The sequence below is a fragment of the Neovison vison genome, chromosome 1 (assembly GCF_020171115.1).
Source record: "Neovison vison isolate M4711 chromosome 1, ASM_NN_V1, whole genome shotgun sequence".
In the NCBI taxonomy this organism is placed as follows: domain Eukaryota; kingdom Metazoa; phylum Chordata; class Mammalia; order Carnivora; family Mustelidae; genus Neogale; species Neogale vison.
The window spans coordinates 265,358,210-265,379,042 of record NC_058091.1 but is presented as its reverse complement, the minus strand read 5'-3'; the positions used below and the strand labels follow the sequence as shown (position 1 = coordinate 265,379,042).

Here is a 20,833-nt window from a genome sequence, read left to right as displayed (position 1 = left end):
AAGTGACACAGAGACATGAGGTAAGCAAATGCTGTGGGGAGAATGGTGCTGGTAGGCTTGTTTGATGCAGGATGGCTACAAACCTCCAGTCTGTATCTGTGAAGTACAGTAAAGGGAAGCACAATAAACCAAGGTATGACTGTAGTTAGTAGTTGAAAACCACTTAAATATTCTGAAATACAGGGTGGGCAACATGCAGCATTACCTACAAGTATGACAGATTAAGTAGCTTCGAAAATCATACTGCAGAAAAATGAAGGAACATTATTAAGTGAATAAAGAATACTATCAAATGGACAAAAAACATAATCAATTTTATGTGAAAAAATATTCAAAGAATACAGAAGGAAACTACCTGACCGGAAAATGACAGGTATCTCTGAAGGTATTTTTTTCTTTAAAATTTTATACTTTTAAAAAATACTTTACTTGGGGCACCTGGGTGATTCAGTCAGTTAAGCATCTGCCTTCAGCTCAAGTCATGATCCCAGTGTTCTGGGATCGAGTCCCACTTTGGGCTCCCTGATCAGCAGGGAGTCTGCTGCTTCCTCTGCCCCTCACCCTGCTTGTGCTCTCTCTCTCACTCTGTCTCTCTCTCTCAAATAAATAGTTCATAAAATAATAAAATAAAATACTTTACTTTCCAAATTTTCAATGACTAATATTTATTATTTAGGTACCTGGAAAACACACTCTGTCTTACGATAAAAGGAAGGGAGAGAGAAAGAGAGAAATGACATTTCTTAAATAACTCCATATAATGGAAGGCAGAGGACTCAGTAATTTTTCAAACCTCCGGTGCCTCATCATTTTACAGATACATGACTTTACAACAATGCCAACAATTATGCTGCACATCCTATCAGCCCATATGGTCTATAGACATGGCATGTATGCAATGATATATAGATATAGATACAGAATGATGTTTTAAATTGAATAATCTATGAACAAAATCTCTTACAAAATATGTGGCTGGAATTTAAATTTATAAGGTTTATTTTTCTAAAATGTAGGAGCTAGAGCTAAGAAAGCAAATCATTCCCAATTTATGTATCTCTAAATATGAAGACTAGTTTGTATCTGTTATAATAACCTATGTGTTCACAGGTAAAACAGACAATACAGAGTCACTGTTACAACTGCAGAAGTCAGATAAACTTGAATCCAATATTAGGTTCTGCGCTTACAAGATGTGTGACGGTAGGTACTTTTTTAACATTTTTGGGTTTCACTTTCTTCTTGTGTAAAAATACCTACTTTTTGGAGTTAAAGTATGTAAAGCACTTAGTATAGTGTGCCTGGCCCAAAATGACTGCTAAATAACTGTGGATTAAAATGAATGTTTAAATGAGCAATAAATGAATGGAAAAAATAAACATGGAAGTAAATAAAATGTCGTGGGCAAAAGTATATGCTTTGTGTTAATTTGGGGAATGTATTTAAAATAATATATCTAGTGCTGTGTAGAGTCTTCCACCAGCATATGGAGGTAGCCCCTTTGCTGGCCAGTGGCCCCATGGAAGGGTTAATGGAAACCAAACCTTACTATCCTCTGTGGGGAATTTTAAGTGACAGTCCCGGAGCTCTCCTCCTGTCAGCGTAGAGAAATGGATATGTATGCGCCTTCCCAGTGCTGAGCAACCTGTCCACAGCACACGCGGAGCATCACTGTTCTGGGGACTTTGGGATTCCATGGGTAACAATTACTCAGTGACCACTACCTGGGTCAGACAGAAAAGAATTCCCAGCCACTGGCACTCATCTGCTCTACCCTGCCATTGCATTTCTTTTTCATTGCTCTCCTCTTTTTTTTGATCTTGGAGTCTCCCTCTAGCCCTGTGACATGTCTCCCCATCTGTTCATGCAGATGGTGCTATCCAGAGAAGTAAAAAATCTGGTGTCCCCAAATCCCTCCTGATTCAGTTGGTTCTCTTTAAAACAGTGCAGTGGAGAAAATAAATGAGGAAATGGAAGGCATATTTTATTTTATTTATTTCTTTAAAAGATTTTGTTTATTTATGCAAGAGAGAGAGAGAGCACAAGCAGGGGGAGGAGTATTAGAGGAGGAAGAGGGAGACAATCTCCAGCAGACTCCATGCTGAGCACATAGTCAAGCATGGGGCTCAATCCCACCACCCTGAGATCACGACCTGACCCAAACCAAGAGCTGGACCCTTAACCAACTAAGTTACCCAGGTGCCCCAAAACCATACTTTAAAGCACAGAAAGGTAATGGCTCATAAAAGAAATACATTCATGTTTCGTGTCTGGTTTGCCGTGAATGCTGTCTGCCTAGGTAAACCTTTATTCTGACTTTCTCCTGAACAAAACTGTGTTTGCAATAGCTGACAGTACCTGAAATATAGAATTAAACCTCCCCCTGCCCCCCAACCGCCACCAAATCTTATTAGTCAGTAACTACACTAATGACCTATGGAAATTTGGATCAGGTATATTTTACTCTTTTTTCTATCCATGCCTATGAAAACTGAAAACTTGGAAGGACGAAATCGTTTTTTGAAGTGAAAGGAGGTTGTCACTAAACAATAGTAATTTGATTTTGCAGAATTTAAAAATACTACAAAAGATGAAATTGAGCCAAGCATCCCACTCATGATGGAGAAAACAGAAGCCTAAGCATCAATCAAAAAGAACAAAATCACAAATAAAGGAAAAGTAACCCTGGGATATAGTCTCTTCTTTGTCCAAGATATCTGAGATCTTCATAATAAAATAAACACTAAAACTAAAACCTATCTAATGACTCAGACTATAGTCAACCTCTTAGGCAATTTTAAAAATCTTAAGCGTTCCCAAATTAGAAGGTCTGATAATCTATATTATTTGGAAGTTGGCCTCTCAGAGTAAAACACTGTTTTTCTTATGCCTAGAATTTAGAAATGCATTTTCACTCCTGTGTTGACCTCCCCCTCTATTCTTTTAGCGTGCATCCTCGCCCAGCCCTTGGCCACACATTTTGTAGACACAGACTTTTCCTCTTTCAGAGTAACTCCACCTTCCACAAATAAGGATCAGACCTATGCTTTGTCTCATCCCCCATCACTGGGTGATGACTGATTGTTCCAGAGATTAAGTAACAAGGATCCATGAACTAACCCTTACTGAGTAAGGTTAGTGAAGCAGTGAAATGTACAATTTTGTCACATACTAAATGGGCTAATTAAGAGCCAGCTGCGAGTGGTGGGCAATGTTTCTCATTATCACACCACAGACCCTTTTAGATAGCAGAAGACTGACACCTGTGTCCTTTATATCTAACTTCCCAAAGGAAAAATAAACCCATGATTACAGCCAAGTGGGCTAATATGACTTGCAAAAAATATTGTTCTGAACAAATATTAGTGGTCTTTTCCCCACACAGTAGTCAACCTCACTCCTCCCACTTCCTGCCTTGCTTCCTATCACACAAACACAGAAAACATACCTTTGTGCACACAGTTGCACATGCATACACACACAGTTTGAAATATAGACAAGATAGTTCAAATAACATAAAGGCATACTCTATGCTAAGCAAAGAATATGATATTTCTTCTCTGCAATCAAAAAAGAAACTATATACCTTTTTAATTATAAAGATTTGACTATCCTAAATAAAAAAGAACAACTCCTTTGAATCAGCCATAATGGATTTTTTAAGGTGTGTGTCTGAAAAGCACTAGCTCTCATTAGAAAGTGTTTTCTCACTGACTCATTCTGCAGTAGAAGGTTAATATGGGTCACTTAAATTCCACGTTCATAGAATATTCTCTTCACCTTCATATCCCTGTATATCTTTTAAAGTACCACATGCACAGCAAATAATAAGAAAACACCACACCAATGGGAATTTCTACACAGTCAACTCACATTGGCATTTAAGTCACAACTTGGCAAGATGAATTCATGACAAATGCTGTTTCTGCCTTTGTTTTCAGAAAGCCTTCTTATCATCTGCTTATATAAATATCACCTCAAGTACCATCTCACTGCTAACGTAGTTGTCCCCACTAGTAATGAGAAATGTACACAGTATCTACTAGGTAAGACAATCAGATTTTTCCACCTTATTAAAACATAATAATCTTAGATAATTCTCCATGATATTGATTTGATTTGATGCTTCTCTTTTTCTCCTCATAATTTACCTCAGTCTGCAAATTCATTGTTTAAAAACATTAGATGCCATTTTGCCCGAGTTACATGCATTGAGACAGAATGATAAATCAATTTGAGATAAGCCCTGCGGAGAGCACAGTTCCCTTCCAACTGATAAACAGAGTCAGGTAGTCACACTGATAAAGTAAGGAGTGCTGTTGAGAAATTGCTATTACTTATTCATTCATGCAGACATTGACTCAACAAGTAGTTTTTCATTGACTCGTAGGAGACTGGCACTGTTCAAGATGCTGGAATATAGCAGGGGAAAAAAAAAAAAAAACAGAAGACTCTGGTCTTATGGAGCTGATTGTTTAGTGGAACGAGGCCAGTAAGAATAGTAAACAAATGAAAAATGCATTTAGTTATAAAGTACATAAAATGCAGTAACGTGAAAGAGAGGAAACAGAAAGACTTAACTTTCTTCCTGTGAGCACACGAATGTGTTCTGTCCTTAAGACCATTGTATTTTGTTCTTTTGAACTGGAACACTCATTTTTCAGATTTCTACCTATTGATCTTCAGAAACAACATCTTGGTTTCAGATGTCACTCCTAAGTAGGACTCCAGTCCTCTCCTCCAGTCACTTTTCCTCAGATTATTCATGCTGTGTAATTTTCTTCACGGAATTCATCACAATTTGCAAGCCTCATGTTTATCTGGTTTTTTTGTTTTGTTTTGTTTTGTTTTGTTTTTTTTGGTGCTGATGGTTTATATATGTTTCCTTTACTAAGTACAAGTCTCTGGAGTTAGGGATGATGCTTGGTTTATTCACTCCCACACCCCCATTCCCCACAGCAGTTGATTGGATGAATCAATGCATAAATGAACTAAAGGTTCAGAAACTGACTTGACTATAATGTCTATGTTTCATTAAACATAAATTCAAACACTAGCATTTTTTCATGCTTCCTTTGGGTACACGACACAGACATTCCTAAGATTAGGTAGTCACAATGAATAACGGCATTCAGCTATCAGTCTAATGAAAATTCTGAGTATGTCTGTCCCTGCTCTGCTACATTTCAGTCCATGCCCTGCGTCATTTCTCTGCATTAAAATCTCTTAAAACATAAAGCACATGGGCTTCAGAGTCAAACAGACTTGAATTCTCTTCCCAGCCTTGACATTTGAAGTTGTGCTACTTTGAGCAAGTTACTAGATTGTCTAGGCCTCAGTTTCCTCTTCTATAAAAATGGAATGATGTTAATATCTGCCAGATGGGATTATTTGGGGATCAGAAGATACAATATATGCACTGTATAGGATACACAGCATGTAATTACTTGATTTTGATGGCTACAGTTATCTGGGAACTATAGCAATATATGAAGCCACAACAGCTATTTATTGGGCAGCTACTGTGTGCTGGCTACTTTATATAAGTTACATTATTTAATCTTTTTAAAAAAATTTAATCGTATTCTTATAAGTTAATTGATATTATTATATTTTCAGTTTAAAGTGCTTAGGTAACTTTTTAAAAAGGCACAAAACCTACAAAAAAACTCTAGAACCTGGCCCTCTCCCACTATCCTATCCTATTTCTCTTTATCTCACCATTTCATGTGTTTTCATCCCACTAATCTCTAAGTTCTGAGTCTCTATTTTGGTTGCCTCATTCATCTTCATGTATCCCCAGCATCCAGCACAGTGTTGTACATAATAAAGGTTTAACACCACCATTTCCTCTTGCCAAATATCATCCAGTACTAATCATGACATAAATGGCAGGATGGGTCAAAGTTAGACACATGTAGCAATCTTACAATGGCAAATAATCTATACAGAGAACTGAGCTTGTGCTGAGCACTTTCCTAAGTGCTCTACAAATATTTGTTCACTCAATCTCCCCAGTAATCCCAAAAGGTGGGTACCATAAAGCCCTATAACACTGATAAGGGAACTGAGCCTCAGAAAGATGGAGCATGGTGAGTTTGTGACAGAAGAAGTCCTTGAAACAAGACAGTCAGATCCCAAACCCATGCTCTAAATACTCAGCAATACTGCTTCTCCAGTGGCTTTGTGTTCTGTGGCCTCACTATACAGTGATGTAAAAAGTACAGATGCCTCCTGCTACTTTGAAGCCAGAAGCAGCTCTAGTCATTATCCTGATCCTTTTAGTAGTTTCCCTTAGTTGTCAGACTGTTAAAACTACTAAAATAAAAGTCCTAATTATTTCCTATATTATGGCTAGTGAGAACAATTCAACATGGAATTAATATCTTCCTCCAAGGATTTATGGCCAGTTTGCATTTCGTTGCCTTTTATTCTGTCCATATGAGTACAGATAATGAGCTGCTTCTGAGAAATGAAATAACTTGAGCATTTCATAATGTGGTAACTGTGATTTGAGTCATTAAGCTATTATACTGGCTTGGTTTCCAAAAGGAAGATTTGCTTTATTTGTGACCTCCAGAATAAAAAGATAGGGATGGGTTAGAAATCCTCTCTTACTAACCATTTAGTAAATCAAGGCATTAAAACTTACCAAAAGTCCTTCAGCAAAAATATTTTGGAGGTGATATCCTTAGATTAGAAAGCTTTTTAGCTCCTTTATTTTTTTTTTCTCTCCATGGGAAATAAGGTTGAAAAATACCTCAGTGAAATAAATGCTTTTTAAAAAAATTATGCCATGAAACAAATACAGATTTTCTTCAGTGTATACTGGGATCTTCCCAAAGAACCTTGTAGACAAAGGTAGCTCTAGTTCTAGTTATCTGAAAGTCAGAGGTACAACTAATAGCTCAATACTTTGTTTTCCCTTCCAGGATGAAAATGGTAGAGTTAGGGTTCCAGGTATTAATGGTAGAGTTAGGGTCAAGGATCTCAGCGAAAGAATGCCTGTGAATCCTTGACATGAAAGTGTAAAGATTACCAAGGTAATCATTTCCCAAATGGGCAAATGGGCAAAGGTATGATTTCCCAAATCATAAAGAATTTAGCTTCTTCAATTCAGGAGAAAAGCCTGTGGACAAAGTAAGTCTAGGGTGGCTTTCGGTCTCTGGGAACCACCGAAGCTAGGTGGCCTCCTCACTTCCCGTAAGGTGTTTCATCTTTGGCTAACTGACAGTCTAATCTTACAGTGGTTGCTTTTTCCCTAGTCTGCAACCAAATTCCACAAAATGGCTATGTAATTCTGAAGAAAAAAAAGAGAGAGAATTTCAAAATCCCTATACCCCAAATTATAAACTGTATTTTGCTTTTCCTTGAACTTGGGGGTTCAAAAACATGAAGCAAAAATAACTTTCTGCGTCTGAATTGTAAAGTAGAAAATCCTTCAAGGATAAAGGATGGAAGTAGAAGTGATGATATTAATTTAAACTCAAAGAATACACACCATGTGCTGTATGTATAGAAATGTCTACAAGCTAGCCAAAAACAGTGCATAAATCCACGTTAGGAAGCTTGTTTAAGACTGTGAAACCCACACTCCTTTACTTATGAACAGCGACCATGACACTTTCTCTAGGGGGAGAGAAATGACTATTAGAGGTTCCTTTTAGGAGCCTTGGAAACTTGGGCTCGCCTTTCTTCTTCCATCAAGATTTTCAGTATTTGTTTTCCCTCAGGGTCTTTCACATCCATCTACCTGGACAGATATTGCATTTTCTCAGACTCTGGGAAGGTGATTGAGGTTATGGGCTTTGAGTTCGATTCTGAGCCCAAACCCAATCAGCAAGTTATCTACTTGCTGTCCACGTCAGTATTCTCAAGCATAAAATAGAAGTAACGGGATTATTTAATGCAGATAATTTGGGGTGTGACATACAGAAAGAAATCGATACAGGTTACTACTCCAATGGCTAACACTACTAAAACCCTCTCAACTAAACTGCTCATTTATATTTGCTTTGAAAAGGTCATTGTCTAATTAAAACTCTGCCACGAATTAACTCCTTACAAAGACTATCTAATATAACTGCATTTTGCCTATTTGCTAAGCAAGTTGCCATCAAAAGCTGCCAACAAAATTCACTGATTTCATGAAATCATGTTACAAATTTACTCCAAATGTAATTGGAAAAAACTTTATTGCTTAGGACAGCCTGCACCGTTTGAAGGTTAGGTTTATGGAAGTCCCTTTAGTTTTCTTTAGTTTTAACATAAGACAAACAGAAGAAAAAAATGTTGCTGAGGTATATATGTCTGAATATATACACACATACATATATGTACACATATATATACACCTCTGAACTGATACATAGGCATATTTATGCCTATAAATGGAGTAACACACCTATATACAAACATATATGCAACACCTACAATTTTAATTTTCCACTAGGAAATATTTTGCTTAAAATAAAATAAAATAGAATATTTATTTTAAATGAATTAAATAAGTGAATATCTAGCTTCTTTCTATGATGACAATATTCTTGGGACCTAAAGAGCTCACTACCAATGGAGTTAGGAATGTACAAGTGTCATCTCCAGATGTGCTATGTGAAGCAATGCAATATAGCTATGCTCATGAGCCTGTGAATAATGGGTCTTCAGTGGGCTTTAATGCTTCTTCCCTTTTCAGACAAGGCCCACTTCATGGCACCATAGTACTCGTTTTTGAGGCCTGCAATATGAGACCCATGTCTTTACAGGGGGTAAAGTTGGTGTCTTCCCTGCTTTGAAATGCCTGGAGTCTCTGACCATTCATCTTTTCCCCAGCAGCCCTTTGACATCTTTGGCTTTGGTTCTGCCAACATCCAGTTATCATTTGACTGAAAACAATGAACAGGACGACAACTAGGGACCCACCTAACTGGCACTGAAAAAGATTCACTGACTACTGGAACATTATGAGTCAGTAATGGTTAAGAAATGTTTAAATGTTTTTCATCTAGGGGCACGTTGGTGGCTCAGTCAGCTGAGTGTCCAATTTTTGGTTTTGGCTCAGGTCATGATTTCAGGGTCCTGGGATCGAGTCCCTCAATGGGCTCCATGCTCAGCAGGGAGTCTGCTTGAAGAGTATCTCCCTCTCCATCTGCCCTTCCCCCTCCTCTCTCTCTCCCCCTCTCTCAAATAAGGAAATAAATATTGAAAACATATGTTTTTCATCCGAAAGTCCAGCAAAACGTGGCAACAGAAAGAGCCATGGATTATTTCCTAAGGCTGCTAATACACACTGCCTCCATTTCTCAAGTCCAAAGAATGGCGTGATCCTGATTCTACTTTTTAGATTTGGATTTGACTTACTTGCTGATGTCAGTCAGACAATGATGACTCTAAATAACCAGATGACTCCAGCAGTAGCAGCAAAGATAGCAAGCCTAGATTAGCAGTTGTGGGTTTGGGGTTCTACTCTGTGCTTTACCATTAACGGTGGTATGTTAGACACAATCCCTTTCTTCTCTGAGCCTCCCTCTTCTCATCCATTAAAAAAGGAGGTAAACTTGGAGATGACAGAAATTATTTCTAAATATTTTTAATCTAAATAATTTTCTCTAATAGGGGAAAAATAATGAGCAAGAAGTTTTTTAAAGATTATTTTATTATTTATAAGATATTTATTATTAAAGAAAGAGAGCAAGAGTCGGGGGGGATACAGGCAAGAGAGAAGCAGACTCCCTGCTGAGCAGGGAACTTGATGTGGAACTCGATCCCAGGACCCTGGGATCATGACCTGAGCCAAAGGCAGATGATTAACCAACTGAGCCAGCCAGGCACCACAAGAAATTAATTTAAAAATTATTTATATCTCTTTGGAGAGGATATATTCTATAGAACAGTATCATTATATGCATTTTTTTCCCAAGAAGATGAGGTAGATGAAAATGACTTTTCCTTCTTAGAAGTCTGAGAAAATCTAGACAGCAAGGTCTCATACTCTAGCCATGACAACTGATATTCTTTTTTTTTTTTAAAGACTATTTATTTATTTGACAGAGAGACACAGTGAGAAAGGGAACATAAGCAGGGGGAGTAGGAGAGGGAGAAGCAGGCTTCCCACAGAGCAGGGAACCCGATGTGGGGCTTGATCCCAGGAATCATGACCTGAGCTGAAGACAGACTTAATAACTGAGCACCCAGGGACCCCAGATATTCTTAATAAAATTTGTGTTTTTCTACTTGACAAAAACACAATCACCGTCTCTATGAAAATGCATTAAATCGATTAATAAATCTGAGTAAAAATTGATACTTTATTATTTGATAGAATACATTTCAGTAAGGGAAGGCCACTTGATTATTTGCTTGTTTAATATTCTGTGGTAAAACTTTAGGAACAGAAGAAGGCAAAATTAATAAAAACCTTTCCTGTCTAAATTCATTACAAGCTAACATCATCCTTTGCCATTTTCCCAATGACAGAACATACATAGCAGGAGGTGGTTGAATTGCCTTCTGCTTCCTGCTGAATTTTTCTTTAAGAATGTGAACCTTTAATCAGAAGTGACATGTTTCTTATCTAATGTTACATATGGGAGGTGTACGGGCATATGAAGTCAAGGCCTCCCCCTCACATCAAAAGACAAACAGCTATTTTTAGATGGGACAGCTATTACTGAAAGACTAAGCCATTCTTTTTGTAAGAACTGGCCTAGTAAACCCAGTATTGGTACATCTCCAGAGCCATTTATTTAACCCATGAGACTACAAATTATAACATTATAAGATTACAAATTGTTCAAAAATAACTTTGCCTGTCACTAAAATATTGAGTAAATTTTAAATGGGATTCCTGTATTTTATAGCAACAACCACATATTTCTCATCTTATATCAAAACCATAAACCATATCCTATATTAGATAAAGAAATATATCCCAAGTATGTCCCATAATGGTTAAAGAAAAGGAGAAGGGTTTTGACATTCAAACATGTTTACGATATATCCATTGTTATTTAAAAAATTCAAATCACAAAATGGTATGTGTAATGTAAACCTGCTTTTATAAAAAGCTTCCTATATGCTTTTTTACTAGAAAAGTATCTGGAAGACTATAAAGCAAGATATAGGTAGTAGTTATCTCTGGGTGGTACAATTAAGGGTAATTTTATGTTCATAACAGCATTTTCTAAGTTTTTAATAATAAATGTACATCATCCCTGATAGGAAAAAAGTGTTTTGTCTTAATTATGTTTGTGAAAGAATTTTTAATATGTGATAAAACGCTTATGATATAAATAATATGCAGCCCAATTTAGATTCAGATTCTAAATATTAACAAAATGTACATTGTTATTTCAAAAAAAGATGTTATCATTTGATAATTCAGGTTTTCTTGTGTACCAAAATGTAATAATATTTTTTGTTTTCTTAATCAGACTTTTTCAAAGAGATAACTGCTGTTGCTAAATAACTGAAATTAACTGAAATATCTTGTTAAGTAATGCTGTATGCATAATGAGATGGGAGTGGATATGCTTAAAAATTATGTGCCATACATTAGCAAAATCATAGGATTATGAGATTTGGGGAGCTAGAAAAAAATTTAGAAATCACTTAAATAAGTAATTATAAGAATAATTAATTGTAAGACAAGGCCCCCTAATTTTATGCCCACTGTCAATATTCATTTACTTTTGAAATCTAACAAATATCTCTTATTTCAAGTAAATAACAGTCTAAATTTTATCTATATAACATTCTTTATAATTTCAAAATCAGATTAAACCTGATTTTTATCTGTGAGGGCTTTAACTGGATTCATTAACAAAAGTCTTATATTTTCTATGCCATTTTCCCTTGAAGTGTTCTGAAAACTATTTGATTGGGCCAATCTTATTTGTGAGTATTATATAGTTCATCTGTTTGAAATATTTCCTTTGTAAATTGCTAGGAATTCTTCCGCCTCGTCAACTGGAAAGTCTTTTGTCACCAATTATCCAGCTGGGTTACTCCTGAGAAAGTATTCTTCTTCCTCCAGCTATATCTCCTGACAGAAATCTCTAAATAACATTGTTAAAGACAAGAGGTATTTGATTTTACGATCAAATTGGTGTAATTGAGCTATCAACCAGTCAAGAGTGAAGGTGAGAATCTATATTTAAAGATTTCATTGTTCTTTAGCCACAAACTATGAATTTGAGTTTCAAAAAGGCATTATTCATAACTTTGGTTTATTATTCCTTTATCCCATAGATTTTTTTTAAAGGTATTATTTATGTATTTGACAGGGAGAGAGCAAGCGAGAGTACAAGCAGTGGGGGAGTGGCAGGTAGAGGGAGAAACAGACTCCCCTGCTGAGCAAGGAGCCTGATGTGAGACTCCATCCCAGCACCCTGGGATCATGACTCAAGCCGAAGGCAGACGCTTAACCGACTGAGCCACCCAGGTGTCCCTGTATCCCACAGATCTTATAAATACGTTGAGAAAATAGACATACAATGAAACACGAGGAAAAGGAAAGTCTTTTTGAGAAATCGCACAATACTGGATTAAATAATGACTATGTGCATGCCACAAGCAAGGCCCTGGGCGGGGGCTACAGGCAGATTTACAGGTGGTCATGCCACCTAGGTCTCAAGCCAGGCATCCATTTTTCTTGCTCCAGATTGTGTGCTGTCAAATGCAATGGCTTGAGTTCATCGACTCCAGTACACATTTTCTTTCGTCGTTCCCTTTTTCACTCTAGATAACCCTGGGCTAGATGTTTCGCATTCTCTTTAATCCACTTGCTCACTCTTCTGGCTCTACACAATGAACCTAGTGTCTTACTTAGCTGAATTGTGAAAAGATAACTGAAGTAAAATTCTACAATATAAAATGGCCATCTTGATATGTGAAGCCTTCCCTTTGCCTGTCTTCAAATACCCCACATTCATTTATTCGTTAAATAGTAACACTGAACACCAGTTACTATGCTACTCCAAATATATAATTTCGTTTTCTAGACTGATGTTAGATTATATGGTCTTTTAGATTCATTAATTATTGATTCAGAGGATGACTGGGTTGTAACAACATTAGCATCATCTAATTTACCCCTCTGTTTTATGTACAAGAAAATTAAAACCTGGATAAGACACAAGGTTCAAAAAGAAGTTTGTTACAAAAGTCAAAACTAAAACCTTAATTTTATTACCATTATGGTTTGTTAAGAAAATTAGTTTCATTGACTACTTGTGTCCATTTATGTATCTAAACTACATTAAAACTTTGTTCTCTGAACCTCTAATACAGTTATCAACCGGAGGAGCACAGGGATAATGGAGAGTAAGCTGCTAAGTTGTGCTTTTGGTGATGGGGAAACAAAAAGCCAATCAGAATGAAAACCATTAAAACCTACCCATAACAGTAGCACCTAAAAAATTTTCCATGTTTCTGAATCTCAATCTCCATTTCCTGAGCTCCTCAAAGCTACTATACCTTAATGCAAGCTTGCTGAGGGGCCGCTATGCTGCCATCCTCAAAACTCCTGCTTTCCAAACACAATATATCAGCGTAAGTGTACTCAGAGCTCCTGCTGTGTACAGTCAGACACAAAGGGACACTCATGCAGGAGGACAACTGATTTCATAAAGAGGTTATCAAGATTGTAAGTGAAGGGCTCTGACCACTCCTTCCTGGGTTATGACTTAGCCTGGTTGTCTATGGTCATGGACCCCAGGCTGTGAGGCACACACCCTTTGAGATGAGTTGACCTCCTTTTCAGACATAGCTCCTGAAAGTAGATGCCCTGTATAGAAGATTCTCCACCTCTAAGAGATTAGAAAGATCTTTTCTTGTCTACAGACTCTTAAATCTTGAATGATATTTCCTGGATATTAGAATCAGACATCCCTAGGTCTCTGAAACATAGCATTTTTCCTCTTCCAAATTTTATCATAAAAATTTCTAAACCTACAGATAAATTGAAAGAGCAGCACAATGAACACCTATATACCAATGACAAAATTAAACAAGCATTGGTGTGCCTGGGTGGCTCAGTAGGCTAAGGGTCTGATTCTTGATTTCAGCTCAGGTCATGATCTCAAGGTTTTGCTTCGGGCTCTGCACTAGGCATCTAGCCTGCTTAAGATTCTCTCTCTCCTTCTCCTTCAGGCCTTTCTAAAACAAAAAAGAAAAATTAAACAGGCATTAAAAATGCATATTACTTTCTCCTTCTTACATTTTAATACCTGAACATTTCACTAAAGTAAACCCTACAAAAGAAGCTTACTCAGACCCTCTGAATGCTCTCTTCTGGGACCCCCTTGTCCCTGTCAATGCGTGTGGATATCAATGGGAGAGGAGTTTAAGGGTAAGTAGGAAAAGAGAGTAGGTGATGTCAATCCTAGCAATGGTAATTTTAATTACATTCCTTTTGTTTGCATATTGCAAATGAACCTCCTGGAGTTGAGAAGAGAATGTGTGGTCTGCATTAAATTTCTCGCAATGAAAAAAACATTCTATGATTAGTAAAAACTGGAATAGGATACTTATAAATTTCCTGAAAAACCTTGTTATCAATTTCAGAGTCAGAATTAACAATACAACAATACAAGTGATTATAATTCATGTGCCTTCTCTGTCTAGTAGTGTTAATTTCCTACATGTCAGAAGTGTTTAAATCCTTTATTTCCTATTGTTGTGAGTCATATAGTGAGGCTTAAAATAAGAATGAGCAAAATAAATACATAAATAAATAAAAAGAATGAGCAGTCATCGATGTTTTTGTCTGATTATATAATGACATAAAGAAGCCATATTTTTCATCTATACTGGTCCTTTCTTTTCCTTCTCAATTCCAAAAACATCGTGATTGTTGATTTTCCCATCCATTCAGCTTTGCATATATGTATTCAGAATTACCACCTTTATTGAGCATATTTATGGTGTAGGTGCCTTGCCAGACCTGGGTCTACCATGGAGAATACAGCTTGTTCTCTGCTTTCAAGGTGGGTGTTCCATGGAAATGGGAAGAGCTCAGGGTAATTTCTGCATGACTGCTGTGCAGATTAAGCGATTTGCTAAGCAAATGCCTCCAGCACTGGGTCTGGTGTTTAGCCAAAACTTGCCACTTGCCAGTCCTCCTCCTCATTCACTGCCGAGTGGGTATTACTTCTATGCCTCCTTCTGCCTTCTTCGGGATTCTAACCATTCTCTGTGCTTAGCTCTTAAAAAGTGTGACCTATAGCTTCTTTTTAACCCCCATCTCCCCCACAGCCTGCATGGTCACACCCTCATCCAGGTCTTTGTGATTCTAAATGTTTTATAGTTCATTCCAAGTGGTAAATTTAGTACAATGTTTCCTTAACACAATTCTTTCCATTAGTGCTTTCAAAGTTCTCCACTTTGGTGGAATCTTTGCCGACATTGCCAATTTCTCTCTCTGCTGTTTCTCTTTTCTCTAAGACACGCATGTGAGCCCTGCCCCTATCCAATCCATCTGCTTACCTCCAGTGGCTGACAGAGGACACATGTGCCTTCTCCATGCCTCACCCTCACCAACTTTCCCTTGGTAGCCAAATGCCACTTTCTCTAAAAATACGATCAACCAAAAAGCTGGTTCATAAGCACTCAAGACAATGTGCCAGTCAGACACACAATATATCAGACAATGAAAACAAGACATGACAGACAAGAAATATGTGGAAGTGAGGAGCATCCCAGTGTAGTGGTTAAGAGCTGTGGCTCTGAACTCGGATCTGAATTCAAATCTCATCTTTGTAGCTAACTTGCTTTGTGATTTTAGATGTGAGCCTTAGTTTCTGCATTTAAAAATAAAGATTGTAACCATTTGTAACATATGAAGTTGTTTTAAGGATCAACTGTAACAATGCATGGAAAGCATTTAACTCAATATCTGACCTGGAATAATAGTATTGTTACTACCATCATTATAATGATAAGGTAAGCACACATGTGTGCAAAACAGAATTGATCAGAGACATTTGAATGTTTCAGAGTTTAGAGTTTCTTCCTGATAACACAAAGGAATCCTTTATATTGTAATAATGTAATTTTTCAGAGTAAGATAACTATCTTTTTTCTCTGTTTTCTTTCAGGAAACCAACTATTGCTTCTACTACAAAATAAACTTTAAAAGAAGCAGCTGCCTTATTTTACAATTCAGCCTCACCTTAACAGCAGAGCATCACAATTACTTTCAGACAAAAAAGTACATTGGATAGTATAAATTTATTATTAATAAATGTGGGATAATGACTTTATTTATTTCCAAATCTGATTGCTCCTTGGAGGGTAAGAAGGCAAAAAAGCCTTCCTGTCATCAGAGGACCAGACCCAATTCCTGCAGCTTACAAGCAATTTATGAAGCAGAGCATCTGCCATACTCAAACAAGTATTCAGCATCCAAAATTTTTTTTCCCTTTTAAGGAAGCCCTATATCTTGGCTCTTTTGATGGCTTATCCTTGCTCCTTAAAGAAAGCAGCTTTAGGATCAGCAGCTGATATTAGAAAATAATTCAGAAAAACCTATTCTTAGCTAGGGCTAATTCCCTTTGTAAACACGTTCCCCTAAGCTCTCAGATGTCCACTGGATAGGAGATTTAACTTCTTATGATAGAATTGAGGGAAGAATAAGGAACACAGCACAATATTGTACTCCAATAAAAATCAATAGCTATTTCATTCAGGAAAAAACTCAATTTTGAAATGGACGTTACAAACCTGAGGCCATAAAGAACCGTCCCATCTGGATGCAGGCGGATCATGCGATTCTTGACAGTCACTCCATGTACAAATGACTTCTTATCATTTAGGAAGTAGGTATCCGGTACCCAGAGCTGGTCTGCCACTCTGTTGTCCAGAGTCAAGTTTAAAGGTATTACATTATAGGACAGTCTCTTATCTCTCCAGGCTTGCTGGAAATACATTGTCAAGGTATAATCCTGTGAATATGAAAAGAAAATGGTTATTTTGTACACAAACTTGGGAGATAGGCAAACATGTTATTATTCATAAGAAAAGAAAATATATACAACCACACACTACAAACATACTATTCACATATAGGCAAATATTAATTTATTAAACCCTTTCTAACTGAACACCCAGTATGTGAGACTGTCAGGCACTATGGCCAGCACTGTAAATATGGAAATGAGGAGAGTATATCCCAGTAAAATTTATTATATAGTACCCAGGAAGAAAGATGGTAAGGAATAATTTGTGAATTGACTAGATTTTCCCAAAGTGGGGAACGTGGAATTGTTTTAGATGGGATACAAATACAATTGTAAAAAAGTGGTTAATTGGGGCACCTGGGTGGCTCAGTGGGTTAAAGCCTTTGCCTTCAGCTCAGGTCATGATCAGAGGGTCCTGGGATCAAGCCCTGCGTCGTGGCCTCTCTGCTCAGCAGGGAGCCTGCTTCCTCCTCTCTCTCTCTCTCTCTCTCTCTCTGCCTGACTCTCTGCCTACTTGTGATCTCTGTCAAGTAAATAAATAAAATCTTTTTTTAAAAGTGGTTAATTTGCTATAGTAATAATTGTAAGAGTTTGTCAAAGAAAATCCTAACCAGTCTAATCAAGGAGGATTTCCCAGGAGAGGTGGCATTTACACTGAGACTTATGTAGCTTCCTGGCTAAATAATATTAGCCTAGTCAGTATTTCATGAGAATTTTAATCCCAGGATTCTGAATCATCAGGAGGCTCTTAGCTTTTGAGAAATAATGAGTTGTTATAAAGTGAGCACTGGCCTTGAAGTCCAGATTCAGCATTTCTCAATTGTTTCTAGCATGTAAATTTTTATAAATTCTTTTGCTTAAGTTCCATTAACTATAAATGGGACTTTTAATACATACTTGATCTAAGCAGAAGATTGTTGACAAATGTATAACTCAAATGCAATTTGTAAACTACAAAAAGCTATATATTATGAATAAAGCATTTACATATATATATAGTGACATGTTTGATCCATTAGAGGCTTGTGGGTACAATGTAATTGTTCTCACCCTCATTTGAATGACTTAACGAAAGACCAAATATCATTTCAAAAGATAATTACCATTCTCTTTTGAAATCAGTTCACAATGCTCTACTTGAGGGCTTTTGAAAAAAACAGAATCATGTATTAATCATCTCTACCTCTTGAGAGCTAGCACAGTCCTAAGGCACAAACAGTGAATGAATGAGTGAATGAATGGGTATCCAATAAGGTACACCTACTGGATTTCTGCATGTATCTGTATAGTTTTGTAGATAAGATACACAACTCAATCTCTGTGAAGTCCGTAAATTTTTCCAACCCTTATTGAGATTTATACATGCTAATTTGGTTATGTAATTTTAAAATATAACTTGTAATATATTACCTGCTAATAACATTGAATAGTTTTAATAGGAAAAGTATAACCCCTCTGCAAAAATATTAAATATTTTAATTTGTTTCATAAACATACAAACTTTGATCTCATTCAGAAGTCAGGGTAGGGCTGACTTTTGAATGAGAGGTATAGAATCAAAGCTCTATTCTAACAAAAGGTCTATTCATTAATATCCTCAAGTTATATCAAATAATGGTGGGTAAAATTTCCTTCAGTGGATCAGTTTAGTTAATGCTTTGAAGTGCTCTGTAATACTCAGCTTTCATAAGAAAATATTGTGAGGATCTCTAGAATAACAGCTTGATTTACAATAAAAACAATATTTTAGGCTTATAATTTAAAAACAGGAAAAAGACCAGATACATTTTTTGCATGAGTCTATGTTATACTCTAAAAAGTAGGACATAAACAAATAGGCAATTTATTTGGAACTTAAGAGAACACATTTTGTAATTTTCAATTCTTGGAAATAAAATGAAAATTTGATTTTTATCTCTATTAGAAGACAAAGCTATTTATGCTTCTTTGATCATAAACCCTGTTAAGATTTAGGGAAGATAATACTGCTTGGAAGGTGCTGGGGTTTATCAGTCAGCTGAGATGTGTTTGGACACAGAAACTGTATTCTCTTTGGGGTTAAGTAAATGGTACCACTATAATAACCAGTACCATATGCTAATTCCCATTATTTGTCAGCAAGACAAAGCCTGCTAAGAAATGCACCCAGACAGACCCTAGTAAGTCTGCTATGACACCAATTTTCACTTTATTTATTTATTTTTATTTTTTATTAACATATAATGTCTTATTAGCCCCAGGGGTACAGGTCTGTGAATCACCAGGTTTACACACTTCACAGCACTCACCATAGCACATACCTTCCCCAATGTCCATTACCCCACCACCCTCTCCGTACCCCTCTCCCCCCAGCAACCCTCAGTTTGTTTTGTGAGATTAAGAGTCTCTTATGGTTTTTCTCCCTCCCAATCCCATCTTGTTTCATTTATTCCTTTCCTACCTCCCAAACCCCCCACGTTGCTATCACTTTATTTATTTTTAAATGACTCATCAATGACACTGTCAAGAGTGAAATAAACTCCGGAGTCTAAATAAATATTATTGGACTTAAGAAGAAAGAGCGGTTCTGTGTTCCATCCTCTCCCCCAAGCCTCTATCCACCCAAGATAAATCCTTTGAACATTCACATGAAATAGTGTATCTTTTACGTTTAACAACCCCACCTTTTGAAAGTTGTTTCACAATTGGTTTATTCAACTGGAAAAGCAAAAACAGAAACAAATAAACCACTTCTGGATGCTTCTCAATCTAGGGCATCACCATGCAAGAAGGACTTAGATAATCATAACTAAAACCAATGGACTTTGAATGTTGAAAAAGATGCAGTAAACCCACTACAGGCTATCTCTCTCACTAATTACAACTAAATATCCTGGAAATAATTGGGAAAAAAAAAAAGAAAAAAGGAAAAAACCTATGTAAGGCTATGCAAAGTAAGAATAGTATGTAGATTGGAGAGGGAATCAAAATGTGAAGAAAGACCTTCCCATTGCTGAGTTTATTGTTTGTTTTATTTTTTTCTCCCTATTTTATCTCATTAAACACATAACACACAAAGCCCAAATCAAATAAACGGAGAGATATACCATGTTCCTGGATCGGAAAAATATTGTTAAGATGTCAATCTCCCCAAACTGATCTATAGATTAAATTGAATCTTAATCAATATAAAAGCAGGATTTTTTTTAGATATGCAGTAGCTGATTGTAAAATTTATGTTAAATTTATATTAAAAGCAAAAATAAACGAGATTAGACAAAACAATTTTGAAAGAAAAGAGCAAAGTTGGAGGACTCTATTTGATTTCAAGACTCATTATTAAGCTATATCTAACAATAAAAGAATCTAAAAACAAACCCACACAAATATGCTCAATGATTTCTTACAAGGATGCAAAGGCAATAGGTTAGAGAGAGCATAATTTTTTTAACAAATAGTCCAGATCAACATGAACATCCATATGTAAATAAATATGTAAGAACCTCACCCATACTTTATACCTTACACAAAAATTAATTCCAATACATAGGCTCCAATATAAATGTAATACTATAAAACTATGAGAAATGTAAAACTATAAAACTATGAGAAGAAAACATAAGAAATTCTCCGTGAGTTTGAGTTGGGCAAAGACTTTGATATAAGCCGACAAACACAAATAACAAAACAAAATGCTGATAAACTGGACCTCCACAAAATTCAAAACTTATGCTCCATGGAAAACTCTATTAGGAGAGTAAAAAGACAAACCACAGACTGGGAGAAAATGTTTGCCATCACGTATCTGACAATGGATAGATATTCAGAATATATAAATGTATAAAGAATTTTCAAAACTCAACAAACAACCCCATAAAAAATAACCAAAAATGTGA

The 20,833-nt window shown here is 36.4% G+C and overlaps 1 protein-coding gene across 2 annotated transcripts in view; it reads right to left on the bottom strand.

Moving 5' to 3' along the window:
- GABRB2 (gamma-aminobutyric acid type A receptor subunit beta2) overlaps window positions 1–20,833 on the bottom strand; it is a 242,750-nt gene that overhangs the window by 144,380 nt on the left and 77,537 nt on the right. For both annotated transcript variants that reach the window (XM_044230141.1, XM_044230147.1), the window contains exon 4: window positions 16,723–16,943. In XM_044230141.1, coding sequence (XP_044086076.1) covers window positions 16,723–16,943 — 221 coding nt within the window. The remainder of the gene's footprint in view (window positions 1–16,722; window positions 16,944–20,833) is intronic.